This window comes from Oryza sativa, chromosome 6, assembly GCF_034140825.1.
Source record: "Oryza sativa Japonica Group chromosome 6, ASM3414082v1".
Classification (NCBI taxonomy): Eukaryota; Viridiplantae; Streptophyta; class Magnoliopsida; order Poales; family Poaceae; genus Oryza; species Oryza sativa.
In genome coordinates, this window is record NC_089040.1 from 11,274,223 (window position 1) to 11,296,353 (window position 22,131).

Here is a 22,131-nt window from a genome sequence, read left to right on the forward strand (position 1 = left end):
AATTAATTGCTAATGAGTAATGTATTAATCGCGCTAGTTTGAATTCTCTATCGCGGTCTAGCGCACTTACCGCGCAAGGTCGAGCGGTCGCGCGGTCTGATGCCCTCAATCTGCGAGACCATGGCGAATCTTGCGATCTCGTGGCACCGCCTTGCAACAACGGTATACTTTCATAAATTTCTTTTAAACGTGTATATTGATGTAACACCAATGAAAAAAAATATATTTTCAAAATTTTTCCATATTCTATAGGACTTAGGAATGTCAATGAAGGGTCCTGAATTGCATCAGTATTCACATGCTACTTTCCCAAACAAACGGAATGACCAGCTTCAGGATACATCATGTATAGTGCATCTCTCGACTTAGTAATGTACCCATAAACCAAAAAAAAAATTGATCTACGGGCGTTGCTTGAACAAAGTTCAGGCTTTCTACGCAGAATGTGATGGATATTTCCATGACTTCTTATATAAACAAGCAAATTTAACAACAAAGCCGGCTTAGATGTAATGCAATTTTGGCAAAAAAAAAACTCAGTCATGCAAACCTCAGTTATGGTGCTTTACATATTTCAATGTCAGGTTTGTGGCAGGATGATCTGCATTGCTGCTGAAGTGAAAAAAAAAGAGAGGAATGCTCTTCTTGATCATGGCTAATCAAAATATTTCATGTGGTCAGCACAAAGGAAAACATGGTCTTCACTTCAAGAAGCTCCACAGCACCTTCAAATTCAAGGCAGCAAAAGGGAAATGTCAAAACAATATGGGCGAGAAATACACTATACACTATAAATATATAAAACTAAATCTGGTTTGCACCATTAGAGTTATTACATTCTTAGTTTTTATTTCCTTAATAGATAAATAGTGCAACAACCCATTTAGATGAAATGCACAAACATTGTGGTAGCTTCCAATTTTGTAGCATATAGGATTGAGACATGTATCTTTCTATTCAAGATTGGCAATAGGTTAAAATTTACAGGACAATGCACATATTGGAAAGTTTAAATCCATTAATCTTGATCTATCTTTTGCTAAATACTCCAAATAGCAAGAGCCATGTGTATACTAAATAGAACAATTGTCCTCATTATAATTGTAAAAGATACTATTGCAGTCAGAGCAATGAGGAAATATAGCCAATCAAGGAACCGGGGAAATATAGCCAATCAAAGAATAGCAGCACCACAATGCAAACACTGTTACCAACAGAATCAAGCTCAGAAGCATCTTACTTTTTATATCGTTTCTTAGAACCACAGGGGCACATAGCATTTCTACTTATCTGTCCACTCTTTTCCAGATTAGATCTGCCAACGTCCAGTGGTGTAGAACCCATTAGGTTTTTCACCTACACGCATGATATGATTAAAATGATTCAATATGACTGAAAGATTATATGGCATAATGTCGCATTCAAGATGACAATAATTTGGACAAGCTGAAATCCAACATTCAAAATCGAGCATCCTGTAATACCGATATCTAATATATGTAAGAAGTAATATGAATCACTAACTTCTATCATGTCTTTTAATCGAAACACATACCACATTTTTTACTCTCTCCTTAAATATTGTTCAGAAAATCATTTACAACAATTGAAAGTAGCTTTTGCCACTTTGATCACAAATTAGGATTCTACACAGATACATGGTAAACACTAGAGAAAATGATATCTCTGCACTGACCTCATTCATATTTTGGCATACAGAAATCCTAGGGGGCCAATTTGCTTAGTGCCATTGAAAAAAATCACAGAGCGCAGTAGTACCATCATATGTGGGCCATGATATTGACTTTAATACCTTATGCTTTTAGGTTTATATTTCTCAAATAGACAAATACATCAAATTTTCTCAATCTATTATATTTCTTCCCAATTCCTATCTGTTCCCAATTATGTTCCTTTCAACGGTCATAACAGGCATCTCTAAAATGTGTAGTGAACAACTAGATTAATAACACCTTTGGTCTTTCAAGACCAGGAATTACCTCATTGAAGTTCTTCGGCAACGGCTTCCCTTCTTCTTTGAGCTTTACTATCTTCTTCTGAGCCTCCTTAGCCCATGTGTACTTGGCCAGTATGTGCTCCACATCCGCAATCGTGCAGTTGCAGTGCTTGGTGGCACCGATCTTGTCGCTGTTCTTGAGTTTCTGCAAAGCAACACAATCAACACAACCACCACGCAACGCAACGCAAAAAATCGAATGCAATCGATCCTTGCCTACCTCGCCGGTGGGGTCGATGGTGCCGAGGTAGCGGAGGACGGCGGAGTGCTTCTCGAAGGCGTTGACGACGGTGGCCTCGCTGCACCGCCCCATCACGAAGTTCTTGAACGTCCCCAGCTTCCTCGCCTTCTCCATCGAATCCGCGAACTCTGCAAGAATCTCCCCCCAAAAAACCAAACAAGAAGCCGAATCAGGAGGGCCATCACCCACGCCGCCACCAAGAGAAGAGAAGAGAAGAGAACAGGGCATATGCGTCCGGAGAGCTCACTCACGGAGTAGGGTGAAGTTGGCGGAGGGGTCGGTGGCCTCGTCGGGCTTCTTGCCGGTGAAGGTGCTCTTGATCTTGTCGAACCAGCCGAGGGAGGCGAGGTGCGGGGTGGAGAAGATGCCGCGGGAGGCAGTGAGGAGATGGAGCGACCGGCGGGACGCCATGGGGTGGGCGGCGCGGGAGGCTGGCTTGCCCGCTCTCCGGTGGGTCGCCGGCGGCGAGGTGTGGTGTTTCTTGCGGGGTTTAGGGCGTCGGCGACGGGAGGAAGGGTCAGAATGGGAGACTACTCATTTGGTGGGCTTTTTAGGGGAGCATGATGTTTAGTATCCGTGGGCCTATTTTTAGGCCCATACAACATTCCTAGGACCTTGTTTAGAAGGCTTGGAAGATAACATAGCAATTAGAAGGAAAATTAGAATCCCTTGGAACAAAATAATGAGGTTCACAAAACGTACAAGTCCATTTTACACCTCTCAACTATTACATTTATCTAAATACCCTTCAAACCTCAAACTTCAAAACCAGGTATCGAACACCCCTCAATTATCAAAACCAGGAGGTTTTCATGGCAACATTTTTTTTTACATGTCAGCTATCCCCTAGTTTGCCATCTTCAACCCTCCCTATATACTTTGCACGTGCTACCTTGGGTCTCCAGCGCAATCTTTGCTGTCGCTCGCATGCTTCCACAGCCAGCTTGCTGTCACTTGCGCCTCCTCCACCGCCATCTTGACGTCGCCTATACCGCCTCCACCGCTAGGTTGATGCCACCTACGCCACTTCCTTGGCGGGCTCGCAGTTAGCCGAGCTACTTTCACTGGGGATTTTGGACTTTATGCCATCTTCCCCAACGCCTCATTCCCAAATGCCACCCTCCTGAACGTCCTCGCTAATATGCCACTAGGCCCCACAAAATTGTTGATTCTATGCCATTATCCTCTAATTTTGACTCCACCTCACCGGTACCCCTTGGCACGCGTGAACAGAAAAACGTGTCGTTTCTCGTCGTCTCATTCCGCCACCCTAAAAAAACGCGAGTAGCAGCTGATGAATCCACCGACTGGCGACGGCGGCCAAACCGTGACACCAATCACATACATGAGATCGATAGATCCACCATCTTCCCCTCTTTTGGTTTAGTTTGGCATCTGTTTCCCTCACTTTTTTCTCCGGATTCACTTGTTTTTTTTAGATCTGATGGTCTAGGGTTTGTTGAAGCCATGGTTCTGTCTGAGTGCCCATCGTGGCAAGATCCAAAATCCCTGCTTTATTTCTTCGCTGAGAATCTTATTTGTTTGCTGTGGCTTATTTGGAGACGGCTGCTGCTCGCTTTTTTTTTTGTCCACACACACCAGGGGCAAGACGGCCAATTCGCCATCGAGATTCCACGTCCGCTGCTGATGTGGCATCAAAATGGGAAGAAAATGGCATAGAATCAACAATTTTATGGGGCCTAGTGGCAAATTAGCGAGGACGTTCAGGAGGATGGCATTTGGGAATGAGGCGTTGGGAAGATGGCATAAAGTCCAAAATCCCCTTTCACCGCGAGCTCGAAGGAGGAGGTTGAGACGGAGAGGGCCAAGCCACTCCCCTGCCATCGCCGTTTACTCAAGGATGAGGAATCGTTGCCAGCCAAGCCTCGAGTAGATTCGTGAGGTAGCACCGCGGCAGTGTAGGGGTGGAGCAGCGGCACCTAGAGGCGATGGATCGGTGGAGGTTCTCAGGGGTGGCGGGTCTCATACTTGATGCAGGGAGGAGCAGGACAAAATCCAGCGGCATCCGTCCTCTTCTCGTTGGTCTCTGTTGCTGGTCGAAATCGGGTGGTGTACCTCGGGACTCAGGAGGACATCGATCGGTGGCGGCAGTCTCGCGGAGGATCTCGGTGGCGGTGGTCCAGAGGGAGGACTCTGGCAGCGGCGGTGGCGCTCGGCGCTTCTGTGCCGTTGTGTGTCGTCACTCGAGAAACGGGATCAAGAGGGGAAATATGAGATTGAGAGAGAGAGAGGAAGAGGAGAAAGAGAGATATTTTAGCAACTGACAGATGGGCCCCTATAGTTTTTTTATATTTTTTCGCTAACTGGACTGCCACGTCAGATGCCACGTAAACCAAAATTGCCTGGTTTGGAACGAGGGGGGGGGGGGTAAGTCTAATGGTTTTAATAATTGAGGGGTATTAGATACCCGGTTTAATTTTGAAGTTTGATGGTGTATTTTAGACAAATGTAATAGTTGAAGGGTGTAAAGTGGACTAATACCTTCACACGATCTTTTGAAATTCCTATGGAATTGCTCATTTCATATGAATCTTGAAGAAAAATTACGAAGAGACAAGACCTATAATGTTTTCTCTCCGTCTCTCAAACTTCATATGTTTTTCCTATAGTGCTACCGAACGACGAGTTTTTTTTTTTCAAAATCTATCCCATGGATTCACTTCCATCATATTCGTGGAAAATGTTTTTCTTGTTCCTACATTTTCAAAATCATGTTTTCCAAAAGATCTATAGTGTAGGAATTTTCTCTCTCATCTCACTCTTTAGCGTAAGAAGAGAAAACACTGGCTTCTAACGGATGTTTTTGTGCGCAAAAGTACTTTATAGGAATAATCCCACTATATTTTGCATCCCTCCGTTCCTTTTTCTTAGACAATGGAAGATGAGTAATACTTCTCCTGTCTGTCTGTGTTGTAGCACATCTAGCCAAGAGTACAGTAGGAATAAAAATAGGTGTTGGACAATCCCAACATGCAAAAACTGAGACAAACAACATACTGAATCCATCCAGCCTTAGAGGAACTAGTCTGTCATACACGCTAGAATAGTAATAGTAGTAGTAAGAAGTATACTTTTTTCATCGGCACCGGCCACAAAACTAAAATCAGGACTAAGTTACAGCGACCTGAGTAGCACCCTAAGATCCTTAGTTCAAATCTTCGTAGGAGCGAATTTCAGATTGGGTTATTAATTTGAGGGCTAAGTTCCTGTTTGAAATACTAAGTTTCTAATTTTAAAAAGGTTGTATATATCCTGTTGGATGTAAAGCCCGGGTAAAAATACCTTTCTCTAGAAAGAGAAACTAAAATCATGATCGGGATGCAACTTTGGTGCTATTAAATTGCTCAGTACATTTCGTATTGTAAAACCAAAATGAAAACTTTTGATGTTATAGAACCAATTTTATCATCAACAAGCCTAAGCGAAACTATGGTTTTGCAAAACCAACAAATGAAAACTTTTGATGTTATAGAACCAATTTTACCTAAATTCATCAATAAGCCTAAGCGAAACTATGCCATCCGAAGAGAAACAAGAGATTTTTGGCTACCATTTCAAGCATGTAACTCCATTACAGACAATAGCTTGCTCTCCGGTCGCACAATCGAAGACCAATTTTTTTATACCCACAAAACATCCTATATTGACATATATTCCTTTCTTCCAAGCGCATAAACAGTAGATTTTCCAATAGAAAATTTTCCTTTGTTTTCTCCTTGGTTTTCTCTTGAACCAAACACCTTCCTATATTGACATATACAATATACCAATTTGACATTGCATAATACTACAACAAGTAACTCTCGGAACGGGAGCAGAACAAGTTAAAAAACGAGGAACCAATAACATTAATTACATAGAGCCATAGAGGTCACAGTGACAATGCAACAATGTCGATGAATATGCATGCACGACGAAGAGTCTATGAAACAGAAAACTAATTAAAAGAAGCACAGAGCTGGGATTACACATACGCTAATGCAGTATCATTCGATAAGTAAGTACTAATATATAGCCGCGGTTGCTGGAACTACGCTCCGGCTGCCAGCATCTGCTGCAGCGCGAGGCGCTCGCGGGCGTCGACGAGCGCCGCCTCCAGCCTCCCCGCCACCGCCTCCAGCCACTCCCGCGCCTTCTTCACGTCGCCGGCCGCCGCCCTGAGAATCTTGCGGACGGCGCCCGCGCCCTTCCGCGTGTAGCCCTCGCCCTCCGACTCCGATATTCCTCCAGCGCTCCCGTGACGGCGATGATGAGCGCCGCCACCCCTGCGGCCGCGGGACGCCGCGGCGATCTGGCCCTCGAGCCTGCCGCGCTTGGCGTCCAGCCGCGACAGCCTCCGCGCCACGTCGCCGAGGAGGTGCTCGAGCTCCTCCACGCGCAGGAGCGCCGCCCGCGCCTGGTCGCCGCCGTCGTCGCCGTCCGCCGGTGCCCCGAGCAGGAGCAGCGGCTCCTCCGCCACGCCGCCGTCCACCGTGAACCACGACGGCGACCGGCGCCGCACGCGCGAGACCGAGACAACCGGCTCCATGGTGGCGATCGAGTGGTGGAGTGGAAAACCGAAGCAGATCGAAGGCGAGTGGCGATCGAGCGCCGCTTGGAGAATGGAGGATGACGTCGTCAGATATATAGTGGCGCCGAGGCCGGTTACGTATCAGCGCCACGCGTGGGGAAACGAAGGGGTTGCGCGCGCACGTGAGCGGTTAAAGGAATAATAATGGTTCGTTCGTTTGGACGTGCCTCCTCCAGTACTCCACTACGGCGGCATTATATTCGGGTGGACGAATTAACCGGCGATCACACCATCATCACCACGCCAAGCGCCGCGCCGTCTCGCCGTCGAGGTGCCTGACTGACTGAACACTGATGCCTCATGCCTGGGATTCCTTTTCTTCTTTTAATTTGAGATGAGCACCGCTCCACGTACTAATTTTCCTTTACAAAACTATTACAAACAATGATCTTAGCCGTTTAATGTAAGTAGTTGAAAGTTATAGAGTTTATATATTCACAACATGACACGTCATGTAGTGATAGTATAAGAGTTTAAGTAAGTATAGTATAAGAGTTTAAGTAAGACAGACGCTCTCTCAACAGTAGTGCGGAGAGAAGAGTGTCTTAAGTTGAATAGTCATTCGTTTGCTGTCTTGGGTTTATAGCCTATCCATTCATGCAAATGGTATCGGGTTTGGTGAAACGGTGGTATGAATCCTCCGTACCCAACATCTGTACTTCTAGGTTATAATACGATTAACATGATCAATACTACTAGGTGTATGCATAATTAGTATTAGATATGCTCCTCCTAGCAACATACCCAACCAACTTGATTCTTATCTTTTATCCTCAAATAAAGTTGGCCTTGCCGAAGCCCTCTGATTTACTACGTATGGGCTCTACTGCATTTATATATGTGCGCCGGAGATGATGAGCATACCTGAGAGTTCGACAAGGCGAAGAGGAGGATGATTGCCAATTGACCGGATATGTGAGCCCGATAGTCCAGCCAAGGGTGGACAAAGAGAACTAGAGATTTGCGAGGCCAATTCTTTGGCCAAGAGTGGAGGAAGAGAACAATGAAATTGGGGGACTAGTTGTTGAAGAAGGTAGTAGGTTTTGGAGTAAATCGCTTCGGCCTTATCAACAATTTTTTCTTACGTGCATTTTACCGTTGGAGGCGTACCTATTTGGCTCTTCCTCGTGAGCTAGCCTTTTCTCACCCCTATGGGGTAGCTCGCCCTGAGGAGCTAGGATTTTGTTACGATTCCAAATGACTGGTCTTGCTAGGCAAGGCTAGGCCCGGATCCAAACGCTTCATTCAATGAGATCCAAAATAATCTAGCAAACGGGCAGTCCACAAGTGTGTGATCGTTATGTTGTATATATGCACGTTTTTACACTACGAGAATAGTCATGTAACCAGGTTTTTCCCTATGGACCAGCATCCGGACATACGCACGCAATCTTTCCGTATATATTATAAATCGAATTGATTTTTTTATTTTTTATTTGAAATTTTAATCAAACTTATAGAAAAATATAACAACACTTATAGCACGAAATTAATTAGTTTTATTACATCTAACATTGAACATATTTTGATAGTTTTTCTTTACTTTGTGTTGAAAATATATTATTATATTTTCTATAAATTTGATCAAATAATATAAAGAAGTTCAACTTAGATAAAAAAATTAAAACAACTTATAGTATATAAAACGGGGATGTAGCAGTATATCACAATGCTACTGCCCACTATTATTGTTCATGAACGCAAGACGAAGCGCCAAGAATGAACTTCCTGCTGTCACGACGGCGCCGGCGCCCCCGACGCTCTGATTTGCTGAGACAACGTCGTCCTCTGCTCCAGGTGGCTGCGCAGGAGGAACCAGTCGAGCACGGAGTCCGGCGCGGCGGCGGCGGCGCACCACAGCAGCCGGTGCCGGACGTTCGGCGTGCAAAGCGGGCCGCCGCGGCCGATCCACCCCACCGCCGCGCGCGCGCGTAGGCGCCCGGGGTGACCGTGAACGGCGAGAGGCGCCTCGCCTCCGCCAGGTTCTCCACCATCCTCGTCGCCACGAAGAACGGCGCCTGCATGCAGATAAGATGATCGGATGGATGCATCGCGTAAATTTGTTGTGTGTTTCTTCACTTGGTTTTTTTGGTTGCAAAATTTCGTCAGATTGCTCTCGTCAGATCAGGGTTACCTGGCATTGCACATGGATCCCTTCACTTGCGTACTCGAGGTGAAGGCTCCGGGAGAAATGAGCCACGTACCTGCATCTTGAAATTAATGAACGTAGTCACTAATTATATCAGGTTGTGCTGACAATCACACATATATACAACTCATATGAAAGGATTATAAATCTCTATGCCCACATATATACAACCATGTGTAATTAAGACGACAAATATAAACAATTTTTAGGTTTGTAAGAAGAAGGTTGAGGAAAAAATGACTTTGATAACGCTCATTGAATGGTGGATGGTTGGCAGTGGCCGATCACTGTTCTTTTGTGCTTGTTCCCAACTAATCTATATCGTTTTCCACGCGTACACTTTTCAAACTACTAAACGGTGTATTTTTTAAAAAATATATAAAAAAATTACTTAAAAATATCATATTAATCCATTTTTCAAGTTAGTTTTAGCTAACACTTAATTAATTATGCAACAATAAGCTGTTTCTTTTTCTGTGCTGGAGGGATAGACTTCTAACCGGTACAAACGAACAGCCATAATCCCTACCCCTAATTAATCATTAATAAGTCTAATTAGCCACCAGTAAAGAAACTGTTCGGACGGCACCGATGCAGCTGTCTCGCTGTTTCTACTTCTTTTTTTCAGGGCCTGAACTTGCAGAATACAGAACTTACTCTAGGTATACTATAACAGATATTTGTGGATATTTAACACAGCCATAAATTAAAATGGAGAAAGTTTTTTTTTTCGATCATATGCGCATATTAATTAATATATCTCTGCTTCAGTCATACTACTATGTTTTTACACTAGCACGGTAGCACTCCGTCAATTTACATTTTGGATTTGTCACGGATGGTTGGGAGTGTGATGGTGGTTAAGAGCAACACGGGAAGAAAGGTGATTGATGGAACAAGCATTACATAAATCCTTATAAACAAAAATTAAATATTAAAATACTTACGAAGAGAGAGAGAGAGAGAGACAGTGAGAGTAAGTAACCTTTACTATAAAAAAGTGTAGTAACATGTTACGTGTGTTTGTTGCATGTACGTGCCGTTTGGTGGCGGAGTAAATGGTGCAGAGGGGGAAGGAAGGGATGGCCTGCGATGATGCCGAGCCGATGTTAACAACAGCGCCCCTGCCCCGCTCCACCATCCCTGGCAGCACCGCCGCCGTCACCTCCGTCACTGCCCACAGGTTCACCCGCATCATTCTCACCCACGCCTCCACGTCCGCCTCGTGTAGGTACGCCATAGCCGGCTCCCCCACACCGGCGTTGTTCATTAACACCCCGACATCCAGCCCCTCCACCGTCTCCCTGAGCTGCCGCAGCGGCTCGTCGCCGTGGGGAGTCGCCACGAGTGAGAGGTCGAACACCACGGTCTTGGTCTCCACCCCGTGGAGAGACCTGACCGTGTTGGAGATCTCCTCGAGGTTGGCGGGGTCACGGCCGACGAGCACGAGGTTGAGGCCGCGGCGAGCGAGCTCTAGCGCCATAGCCCGGCCCATGCCGGATGTCGGCCCAGTAATGACCGCCCACGCACCGTACCGGCTGCGGAGGTCCTTGGGCTGACGGTGCAGGGAGAACGCGAGGTAGGCGAGGAGGCGGAGGGTGACGGTGGCGACATAGGCAGCGCCGAGGAAGACCAGAGAGAGGAACCACCACGGTGGCGCCGGCGGCGCCGATTCTTGCCGAATCATGAAGACATGACCAGCCATGACGATTCCAGCCACACCTCACGGGCTCTCTCTCTCTCTCTATATGTATGGTTTCCTCGCCATGCACCGGTGTTGCACGATATATAACGAACTGTGTGTACGTTTGGCCGAGCAACACAGTGAAACAGATGCAATAAAATGGGAAAATTGTACCCTGAATATTTAATACTGTTGACTTTTTTAAACATATTTAATTGTTCATTTTATTAAGTAATTATTAATTCTTTTCATATCATTTGATTCATTGTTAAATATACTACTACTTAAGTTTTTGAATAATATTCACAAAAAAATTTAATAAGATGACGGTTAAACATGTTTTAAAAAATAAACGATGTCAAATTTTTAGGGACGGAGGGAGTATTATATATGCGCTGTACGACACGCAGCACGCGCATATATTATATTATATATGCACAATAATAAAATTAGTGCATATATTATATTATATATGCACAATAATAAAATTAGTGGGGTGATTAGGCAGAAGGGAATAGTAGCGTGTTAACGTCACACACACACACACAGTGAAACGGGTGGACTGTGGTGGCCTAGCTGCCAGCTGCCACCAATGAAAATATGCAATGGGCCACACCTTTGATCGATGTAATTGCAATAGTTTCACGTACACTATTGATCTTTTTTAAAAAGAGATAATTCGTACGTTCTAGATTTACTTGGTTAAAGATAACTTAAAATAAGTAGTGATTGTGTTGATGAGAAAAAAATCAGTACTAAATTAAATAGATTTACTTGGTTAAAGATAACTTAAAATAAGTAGTGATTGTATTGATGAGAAAAAAAATCAGTACTAAATTAAATAAATACTAACAAAACAGTAGCATTAGGTGCGCAGCGCGTGGCCGCGTGTGCACACGGACACATAGTTGCTTAGAGAAATGGTGCGACCCTATAGGAAGGTTATCAATATCGGGATGCTAAGTAGTATCGTTTTGTTCAAAGTAGTATCGTATCGTATGATCGAATACTATGAGATTTTTTTAAGTTTAATTAATATTTGTATTAATTACATATAGCTATTCTATATAAAAAATATAGTAATAATATATACCATGCAAATAGGGATATTTATCAAGAGAAACCACATTAGTTTTGATATATTTAACCGATTTTTATATAAACTTCAGCATATTATTTACATATTTTCAAACCATCTTATTATATAATCGGGATACTACCTAAGATTTCGTAAAATGTATGGTAATGAATAGTAGAATCGAGATATTATGACATTTAGGATACTAGGTAAGACTATGATCGGTATCGTGATCGTTTCGCTTGGTAGGATCGTAATATTGTAAGATATTAGGATACGGATTAGGATACTGAGAACCTTGCACTGTTGGTTGTACTTCCTCACACTGTTCAAGTCCAACATTTGACCGCTCGTCTTATTTGAAAGAATTTTATGATTAGTAATTTTATTATTATTAGATGATAAAATATAAATAGTACTTTATATGTGAATAGTTTTTTAAAAAAGTTTTAATAAATTTTTTAAATAAGATGGACGGTTAAACGTTGGACACCGATATATATGACTGCACTTGTTTTGGAATGGATGTAGTACTGTATATGCTCGCGCACTGCAGCAATTAATTTCCAACAACTTATGAGTCACGATTTTAAGGTAACCGTTGTAAACTTCACCCATATCAAAACCGTTAATTGTACTTTGAGATTCTTGCAGTGCCTTAAATTTCACCCATACTCAATCTAAATTAAATTTCCGTTTTCTAACCAAGGGTGAGAGCTATATATAGGTCGCAAATTTCTTCTTTTTATTGAGCTAATGTGTACTAAACATCTAAAGGTTATCATGCAAGTATAATATTTATTAGCACTTCTAAAATCTATATGCAAGCATGCCACGTCAACGCATTCATACAAAGCTTAACGTGCAAGTATATAGTAACTATATCTACAATTTATTTTATTATAAAACTATACATACACATGCTAAATCATTATTTTTAAATCATTTTTATAATATTTCAATCCAAATCATTTCATTAATATCTAACATATATTCCACAGCAAAGCGTGGGACATCATCCCATGCTTGAAATAACTAAGCATCCTGATGAAGAGAGATGGACTTACTACAGAAAACACCATGAGTACCTCCGGGTAAGAAATATTCAGCACGTATAAACTTATATAAACACATGTAGCGTATTTAATTTAAATACATGAAAGAAGAATCCTTTCTTCCAAAATTATAACGCCATGTCACGTAAACATGGTTCGTCTGATTTTTCATCCATACCTCGCAACTCAAATACGAAAAACCTCTTCCGAAACCTTCGAGAAACTTTTTTTAAAAAACATCCTTCCACGTCCCTGCCTAGAGAAACCAAGGCTCCTACAAATCGGGCGCCTGATTTTTCTTTTTTTTTTTTACAAAATCGGGCGCTGTTCCACCAAGTAGATCGAAAATGTTTCACTAAGTAGATTGAAAATGTTTCAATCGCTTAAAAAAACTAAAACACAACCAAATCACCTCATGAAACATTTTGCTACAACGTATGAAACAACGGTTTCCAAAAAATCAGACGTTATTTCACCTATATAAAAACAATGTTTCAACAAATAGCGAAAGAATGTTTTAATTCTAAAAAAAAAGTATAACATGGTCAGATCGCTAGATGAAACAATTTGGTTCAAACGTATGCAACAAACGATGCAAATGCATGGCTTGTCCGTTGCTGCCTCCTCTGCCCTCCCCACCGCCACCGCCGATCTCCTTTTCACCACCCTGCCGTTTTGTCCTCATCATCAAGAAACTAGTACTAGCACTACTCTTTCAATGCAAACACCATTTTTCCATACTTAAATTTAATGCTACTTATCTCACATGATGTATTGGAAGTTGTGTATAAACCATGTTTCATACAAGACCTGGTTTCCTTCTCTTTCCTAATTTATTCACTTGCTACATCATCTTTCATCCTAGGTGGTAGCTTATTTAATGCTATGGACACCATTCTAATCATTGGGTTGAGAATAGTCTAACACTAGTACTAGACACTACTCTTCCAATGCAAACACCACTATTCCATACTTAAATTTAATGCTACTTATTTCATATGATGTCTTGAATGTTGTATAGAAACCATGTCTCATGCAAGACATGGTCTCCTCTCTTTCCTTATTTATTTCTTTGCCATATCATTTTTAATTCTAGGTGACCGCTTATTTAATGCTATGGATATCATTCTAGTCATTGGGTTAGGAATGGCATAAGGGAGCCACCCACGTCGTCGGGCATGGGGTGATGCTGCCATCGGAAAAAGAGGTGGATAAGGGCACACTACTAGGAAAAGCATTATCGCAAGCGGCCGAAAAGGGTCTTTGCAGGCGGGGCGACCGTCCGCCTGTATGCCAACGACTATGAAAATCGCCGATCTTCGCAGGCGGGGCGGCCGTCCACCTGCGAAGATAATTTTCGCAGGTGGACGTTGGCTAGTCCGGTCCGCCTGCGAAAATAGGAATCGGCCGCCTGCAAAAAAAAAAACTTCCGCCTGCGAAGATAGGTAGAAAATATTGAAATTTAATAATAATTTGCCCGTAAATTACTTTTAAATTATTTAATAGAAATTATTGCAGGTAGATTATTATATACATATATTGGAAGATTATCAAACATTTGGTACTGAGAAATCTACATATATTGCATAACTCAAAAGTGTTGCCAAAATATATATATTACAATATTTTTTTACCTTGTCACTTCAAATAACGTCATCTAGTTACATTATGGCATAGCAGTGTTCCACTCCCGAAGATCCTTAAATTCATCACTTGCCGCTAGGGCACCCTCTGGGTCGAAGAAATCTCCTTTCACATGACAACACTCATGGTGGATGAAGTGGCACAGATCACGCTGGACATTTGTGGTACCTGTATCGTTAAAGCTTGTTCGACATTGTAATCTTGGCAACTGCATGCATTGAAGTTAATCCATATATTAGTATCATAAATATGTGAAGCTGTCTAGTACATAGTATAGAGACTTACATCCTCTGCGTTAGTCCTGTACCGTCCATTAACCCTAAGGAATTCGCACGCATAATACCCGCAAAGGACCGTTCCTCGCGGTTGCTTGTGACACTTCAGTACATATCATAGAAAAAATTAGTTAAAATTTGCAATTAGTGAAACAATTGGAATACATTAAGTGAGTGGAGTATTACCGGCCAATAGGTACGTACTAGCAGCTTCTCCCGTGTTCGGGTCTATTCTCCACCCTTGAACTTGTAGTATTGGTATGCACTGTATGGATGTCGTACCGTTTCACAATAAGGAGGATATTTATTTATAATACATTCATATACAAATGCAAGAGTCATACTCACTTACTACTGTAAGATTGTTAGAAATTCTTTGTATTGCTTGTGACTGTAATCGAGAGGGTCCAAGACTACCACGATTCCGTCTTTAGGGTGGATGAGTAAACAGATATAATGATCGCTACATATTAACAACAGTATAGTTAGTTAGTACCAGCTAAAATAAGACATATGTGTACAAGATAAATGTACCAGACTTACTTAAAATTATAAGCGGCCATGACGACTCTCTTATTTTGAAAGTGCAAGAAGGCTCGTCCAATGTACTGTGCGACAGTAATCAATTTATCCTTGTGCAAGCCCTTCTTGTATTCTGCTATCTCTTTTGGATTCTTGCCCTTCAGCTGGTCAGACCCTGGTGCTAGCCTCACCGTATGCTGTGTTTGGCAGATCTGAGTTAGATCCAAGAAGCCGATGGGTTCTTTTTTCTTCTTAGCATCCATGTATTGCATCCTACAGAAGAAGTTTGTTAGTAACAATCACATGGATTTGTATTGTACATATTTTTCATCTAATTAATTAAAACTCATACTCACATGCACCAAACACCGACGTAGTTGACGTCCATCTTATCCCGACGATATATGGCGTGGAGATCTGAGAAATCTAGCCATACGTAACCCTCTTCGCCAAAACAATTAGCCGGGGATCGAGCTGTTATATTGCCCAAGCCTTTCTTGCTGGCCTCCATGTAGAAGGTATGTAACCTTCTCATCTCTCATGGTCCTTCTTTCAGTGCCCATTCCGGCAAGAATGCTTTCCCATGTTCGTACTTTTCCGGGCAATCATCGGTTGCGAAATATGTTGGCCCGGCTAGTTCAGCAGCCTTCTGGGGGTCGTCATCTTTGAGCTTGGCACGTTCCTTACCCCCTCTAAAGACGGTTACCATGAACTTCTCCTTGTTCTCATCTTTGGACTTGGAGTCGTGGCTCCTAAGCACTCGTGGCACCTCAGAACTGGTAGTGGCCTTCTCAGGGACCGTGGTCTCTTGAACCTCGGGGTCTTTCGCAGGAGAAGGGTCTTCAAATATTTCTGGCTCTGTACCGTCCCATTCCAATCCTGGTACTTCTTCTATTTCTGACCCGACTGATGCCACAAATTGCACCTCTGGTTCTGCCACTGTAATCTCTATGGGCACATCCGGCACTGGAATCTCCATGGCTGCCTCCGGCGGTGCAATCTCCATGGCTGCCTCTGGCAATGCAATCTCCGGTGGCACTTCCGGCACTGGATTTTCCCTTTGCATCTCGGGTTCCTCTGCCTTATCAGTCACCTTCCTCTTAGAAGGTCTCGGAGGTTTTCCCAACCCCGGTTTAGGCACCACAGGTTTTTGCGTGGCGTCGGTGCCCAATCCAAAGGATATGTCATTCTTGTGCCAGAGAATTACAAGATCGACCGCATCCCCAAGTACGGATACACCATCTGCAGTCGGGAAGTCAATGTCGTAGGACTCAAACCCTTCGTGGACCACTTGCGGCTGCACCTTGGCATACGCATCAGGTATGAACTCTTCATTGTATGTTCTCCTAGGGATAGTAATGGCTGTAGCGGCCTCAAGAGTTTTCCCGGAGCGTCCAATGGGAACGTGCAATCTGCAGGGTGTATTCTCCTTGAGGTCATCGAAGGGGTAATCTGGCTCAGGTTCTTTGGTTTCGGGGCGAGGCAAAAGCATGTGCTTGACGCAGAAATCCATCATTTGCCTTTCAAACTCCGCAGCCCCTTCGTCTCTAAGTTTATCCTTGTACACTTCACGCTTCTTGTTTGGGTCATTTTTGAACCCTTCCTTCCAACTCATCTTGCTCGACACACCTCGAACCCTTCCCCCATGCTTAGTAGTACCCAGCGCCGTACTTAGCACATCTTTCTCCCTTTTAGACTTAGAAATTTTGGCGCCGCGGGCTTGCCCTTATATAGGGCAACGATCTTCGCAAGCGGGCGGTCCGCCTGCGAAGATCGTTTTTACTATCTTCGCAAGCGTGCCGTCCGACTGCGAAGATGTAAACCCTACTTTGTACAACAATTTTCGCAGGCGGACCGCCCGCCTGCGAAAATTGGTACAGAGTTGAATATATTTATTCCAAAATATACAAACCTTAATATTATTACAAAATATACAAACCTTAGTATTATTACTTTTCAAATGTATAAATGGTTATTGCACATAAAAATATTACTAATTTAAATTTTTTAACAAATTTTTTACACTACAAATGGTAAAAATTGTAATTGCACATAAAAATAATTACACTTTTCAAATATTACTAATTTAAATTTTTTAACAAATTTTTTACACTACAAATGGTAATTACACATAAAAATTAGTACAAACTAATTACATACCACCAAAATGTTGAGTACAATTATTCGTCAATTTGCGATATGATCACACATCACCTTACATACCACCATTATATAACTACTAACTTCTTAGATGCTTACATGCCACTCAACAATCATTACCCTTTAACATTTTTGCCCACACCGTCCGTGCGTATGTAAGGCTTCACGGTCTTTTGAGTAGATGTCTCGACATTCTTAATCTTCTGTACAAACTGACTATAAAGTGGCATACTATCGTATTGGTTGTAATCTTCGACATCTTCAACCCCATCCACTCCCAATATCTTTTGTTTCCCTGGTAGCACTATATCTTTCTTCAAATTTGAAGGGTCCTTCACATTAAACACTTGTTCCACGCGATTGGCGAGTACCCAAGGGTCATCCTTGTGACCCACACTCGCCAGGTCAACAACAGTAAGACCGAACTTATCAACATTGACCCCGTTCGGGTATTTTACCCACTGGCACTTAAATATAGGGATTTGCATTGTGTGCCCATAGTCGATTTCCCATATTTCTTCAATAAACCCGAAGTATGATTGTTTTTCCCCGGCTTCATCAATTGCGAAAACACGGACACCGCTGTTTTGCGTACAGGTCTTATTATCTTGGGCTCTTGTGCTAAACGAGTATCCATTAATGTCATATCCCTGCCAAGAATTTACTGTAGTTGATGGATCACAAGCCAACCGCTTCATAGTTATTTCATCGGTAGTTTGTCCCTCAGGTAAGTCTAGGTCTCGCAACCAATCTATGAAGAGACGCTTGTGTTCTTTCATTATCCACTCGGTGGTGCGACCCTTATTGTTAGCTTGTATTAGTTCGATATGTTGATTGATGTACGGCTCAACGATAGCAAACTGATGAAGCACGCTGAAGTGAGCTTCTTGGAATGATTTGTGATCATGGGTGACGAATCTCTTCTTTCCTATCGTTCCCCTGCCACTCAACCTGCCCTCGTGTTGGGGCACAGGTACTCCAATTGCATATCCATCTTTGAGGTAATCGATACAACACTCGACAACCTCTTCAGTACTATAACCCTCAACCATTGATCCCTCTGGATGTGCACGATTTCGGACGTAACCCTTTAGAACCGCCATGTAACGCTCGTATGACCACATTTGATGGAGGTACAATGGGCCAAGCGCAACCATCTGCGGCACTATGTGAACAATGAGGTGCTCCATCATATCAAAAAATGACGGAGAGAAACACATCTCAAGTTGGTATTGTGTCTCATGTGCGAATGTACGTAGATTTCCTAACTCTTCGAGACTAATGACCTTCTGTGACACTGCGTTGAAAAAGTAGCACAACCTTGTGATAGCAACCTTTAAAAGCTCCGGTTTTATGGCCCTTATTGCAATTGCAAGAAACACGATGAGCAAGACATGGCAGTCGTGTGAATTATAACCAGATACCGACAAATTTTTCATTGAAACTAGTCGACTGATGTTTGATGAGAAACCTATGGGCACTCTGACATCACGGAGTGAGTTGCAAAATGACTTCTTCTCCTCAGGTGTCAGTGTGAAACAGGCTGGTGGAAGATATACTTCGCCATTCTTTTCTCCTTCTTGAGGGTGTAACTCTTCCCTGATTCCCATCTTGACTAGGTCTATCCTTGATTGCAGACCATCTTTAGTCTTTTTCGGCATGTCCAACAATGTTCCAACTATGTTGTCAAACACATTCTTCTCTAGATGCATGACGTCTATGGCATGCCGAACCTTCAGATCTTTCCAGTACGGGAGGTACTTAAAAAATATGGAATGCTTCTTGAATGGGGGAGGGAGTTTATCATCTGGCTTCGAACTATCATCTTGCTTCTTACTATCCCCTTGTTTTGTATTCTTCTCGGGTTTCTTGCGCTTTGTCCCCTTTGATGGTTTCTTAGTCATTTTTCCAAACTCGCAAACAATTTTCTCTGTTATTGCACACACCTTTTCTCCCGATGTAGGTTTTGGTGCAGGATCAGTCTCTTCAGTACCATCGAACTCCGCCTTCATCTTGCGGTACTTGTGATTTATGCGTAGGAACCGCCGGTGCCACATGTACACAAGCTTGTTGGAACCCGGGAGATACCTATAGTACGTTCCATTCAAGCAGATCACACATCCTGTTTTACCTTTAATTTGACCTGAAACTGAAAACATTGCTGGATAATCGTTAATGGTCACGAAGATGATGGCCTTCACTGTGAAGTATTCCCTTAAGTACTCGTCCCACACTTTCAATCCCTCTTTCCATAAATCAGCCATATCTTCCAACAATGGTTCAAGAAATACGTCAATATCAATACCAGGCTGACGGGGTCCCTGTATGAGGATACAGAGTAGTACGTATTTTCTCTTTCTACAAAGCCAGGTAGGAAGATTATACATGGTGAGAAGCACTGGCCAAGTACTATGTGAGCTGCTCACGTCTCTAAAAGGATTAACTCCATCGGTACTCAGGGCAAATCTAATGTTCCATGGGTCTTTAGCAAACTCTCTATACTGAGCATCAAAATTTATCCACTAACGAGCATCTGCCGGGTGTCAAATCATCCCATCCTTCTTGTGCCCTTCTTCATGCCAGCACATTAGTTCTACATCTCGCGGGTTTGAGTATATCTGTTTAATGCGGTCTTTGACAGGAAGGTACCACATCACAAGCTGCGGGATTTTTCTCTGTCGTCCCTCAGTTGCTTCAGAGGGTTCTAGGCCAGTATTGCTATTCGACTTGTACCGGCTTGCACTGCATGTTGGACATTCATCTAAAGAAGCGTACTCTTTCCTGTACAGTATGCAGTGATTTACGCACGCATGAATCTTTTCCACACCAAGTGAAAGGGGGCATATGAGTTTCTTTGCTTGATATGTGCTCGATGGTAGTGAGTTAGGCCTCGGGAGCATTTTCTGCAGAAGTTCTAACAGACTGTCGAAACTGGTATCAGACCATCCATGTCTCACTTTTAACCTCATAAGTTCAAGAACTGACCGGAGTGTTGTGAACTCACTGTCACAACCCTTCGACTCATCGTACAAAACTTCCTTTGCTGCCTTTTGTAAAGCTTCAAAGTTATTTAACCCTTTAGCCGACCCCATCAGCACCTCGGGTTCTGCATGACGTAACATTTCCTCTAGGTCGATTTTGTCCTCAACAGAACCATCGTCATGCACCATGTCTTCAACTTGTGTCAGAACTACATTTTAAGGCCCGTCCACTTGTTCTTCGCCATGACGTGTCCATATTTCGTACTTGTCCATAAATCCACGAGTTACCAAGTGCTCCTTCACTTTAAAAGCATCGTCAAAGTCCCAGGCTATTTCATTCTTACAGTCAGCACATGGACAAATTATCTTCCTCATATTGTTCTTCTCAGCGTGTGCCTTGGTAATACCAATAAATTTAGACACTTCGTTTCTATATGGAGACAAAAACCTCGGCCAATGATACATCCATTCCCGACTTTCCATATCTCTAAAAAAATACACGTAAAATATTTGCACAATTAATACCAAATTTGTAGGGTTTATTGAAAAAACTTATCGCTATTCAAAACTAATTAACTAAAGGTTAAGTGTAAATTAATAAAAAATCAAAGTTTATTTCAATTTTTTTTACACAGACATGACAAATTAGTACATTAGGAAAATCTAACAAAATCATATCATTGGCATATTACAAAATACTATAACTATTTTTTGATTGCACCGAATAAATAGACATTAAAAATTTTATTCTCTCTATATATGACAAGATCTAAATCTAGATCTAGAACAAGGAGGTAGATGTGATAGCAAAAATAAAAAAAATTGAGAATTTATGTTACCACATTAAACCACTACAACAAGAGGCATCATGTATTAGACATACATCTAATATCAACATATCAAAAGAAATAAAATTAAAAAACATGGAACTCTTCCTTCACAATTTTGCATGCATAAATCCATCACAAATTAAGGTCTAAAAGCTTAAAAAATTGCATACCTAGTGTGGAAATAAGTAGATCTAAGTACCGTAGAAAAATCCCCCGAAGATTTGAAGTTCAAAACCTCCCTCCTATATTTAAGTCACTTTAGGAGAGAGAAACTTCGGGGAGAATGAACAGAGCTCGAGGAGGAAGAAGACTATATAGGGGCATCTTTTCAGGCGGGCCATATAAGCGGCGCCTGCGAAGATTGATCTTCGCAGGCGGACCATATAAACGTCGCGTGCGAAGATCGATCTTCGCAGGCGCACGACGTCTGCCGCTTGCGAAGATCGATCTTCGCAGGCGACGCTTATATGGTCCGCCTGCAAAGATCAATCTTCGCAGGCGGACCGCCCCCTCCACCCCGGGTATCTTTTTTGCCGGCGGGGTTTTGGCTCCGAATTACATGCCTGCCTGCGAAAATCGATCCCCTACGACGCCGAAAATAAGTTTTCTAGTAGTGGCAAGTACTATGGGCATCCAAGCACAAATCCCAAGATGTCACATAGGACTAAATAGTGAGGTGGAGGAGAGAAGAAGGATGAGAGAGAAATAGTCACCTCTCATGCAAGGGGCAACCCCTACATAAACTTCAATAAACATATGAGAGTGTTAAAGATATTGGGGATTGTGTGGTAGATGTGACCTATTATACATATCACCTCTCAATAATTATGTATGTTATACATAAAATTAGATGTAATAGTCACATCTACTATAAAACTTGCCCTAAGGAAGAAGAGACCTCACT

General features: G+C 42.6%; 2 protein-coding genes and 1 pseudogene across 2 annotated transcripts; all 3 read right to left on the bottom strand.

Annotated features, from left to right (window-relative positions):
• Positions 1–518: 518 nt before the first annotated feature.
• Positions 519–2,782, bottom strand: LOC4340814 (uncharacterized). Its single transcript, XM_015786214.3, has 5 exons — positions 2,510–2,782; positions 2,238–2,386; positions 2,001–2,162; positions 1,241–1,356; positions 519–725 (listed from the first exon to the last, which is right to left on the bottom strand). Exons 1-5 carry the CDS (start codon positions 2,667–2,669, stop codon positions 707–709), a joined length of 606 nt encoding a protein of 201 aa, XP_015641700.1. The 5' UTR covers positions 2,670–2,782; the 3' UTR covers positions 519–706.
• A 5,661-nt stretch (positions 2,783–8,443) lies between these two features.
• LOC4340815 (very-long-chain 3-oxoacyl-CoA reductase 1-like) lies at positions 8,444–10,760 on the bottom strand (annotated as a pseudogene).
• Positions 10,761–17,532: 6,772 nt separating this feature from the next.
• LOC136356979 (uncharacterized) lies at positions 17,533–19,680 on the bottom strand. Its single transcript, XM_066311703.1, has 2 exons — positions 18,976–19,680; positions 17,533–18,066 (listed from the first exon to the last, which is right to left on the bottom strand). Exons 1-2 carry the CDS (start codon positions 19,678–19,680, stop codon positions 17,533–17,535), a joined length of 1,239 nt encoding a protein of 412 aa, XP_066167800.1.
• Between the last annotated feature and the right edge of the window lie 2,451 nt (positions 19,681–22,131).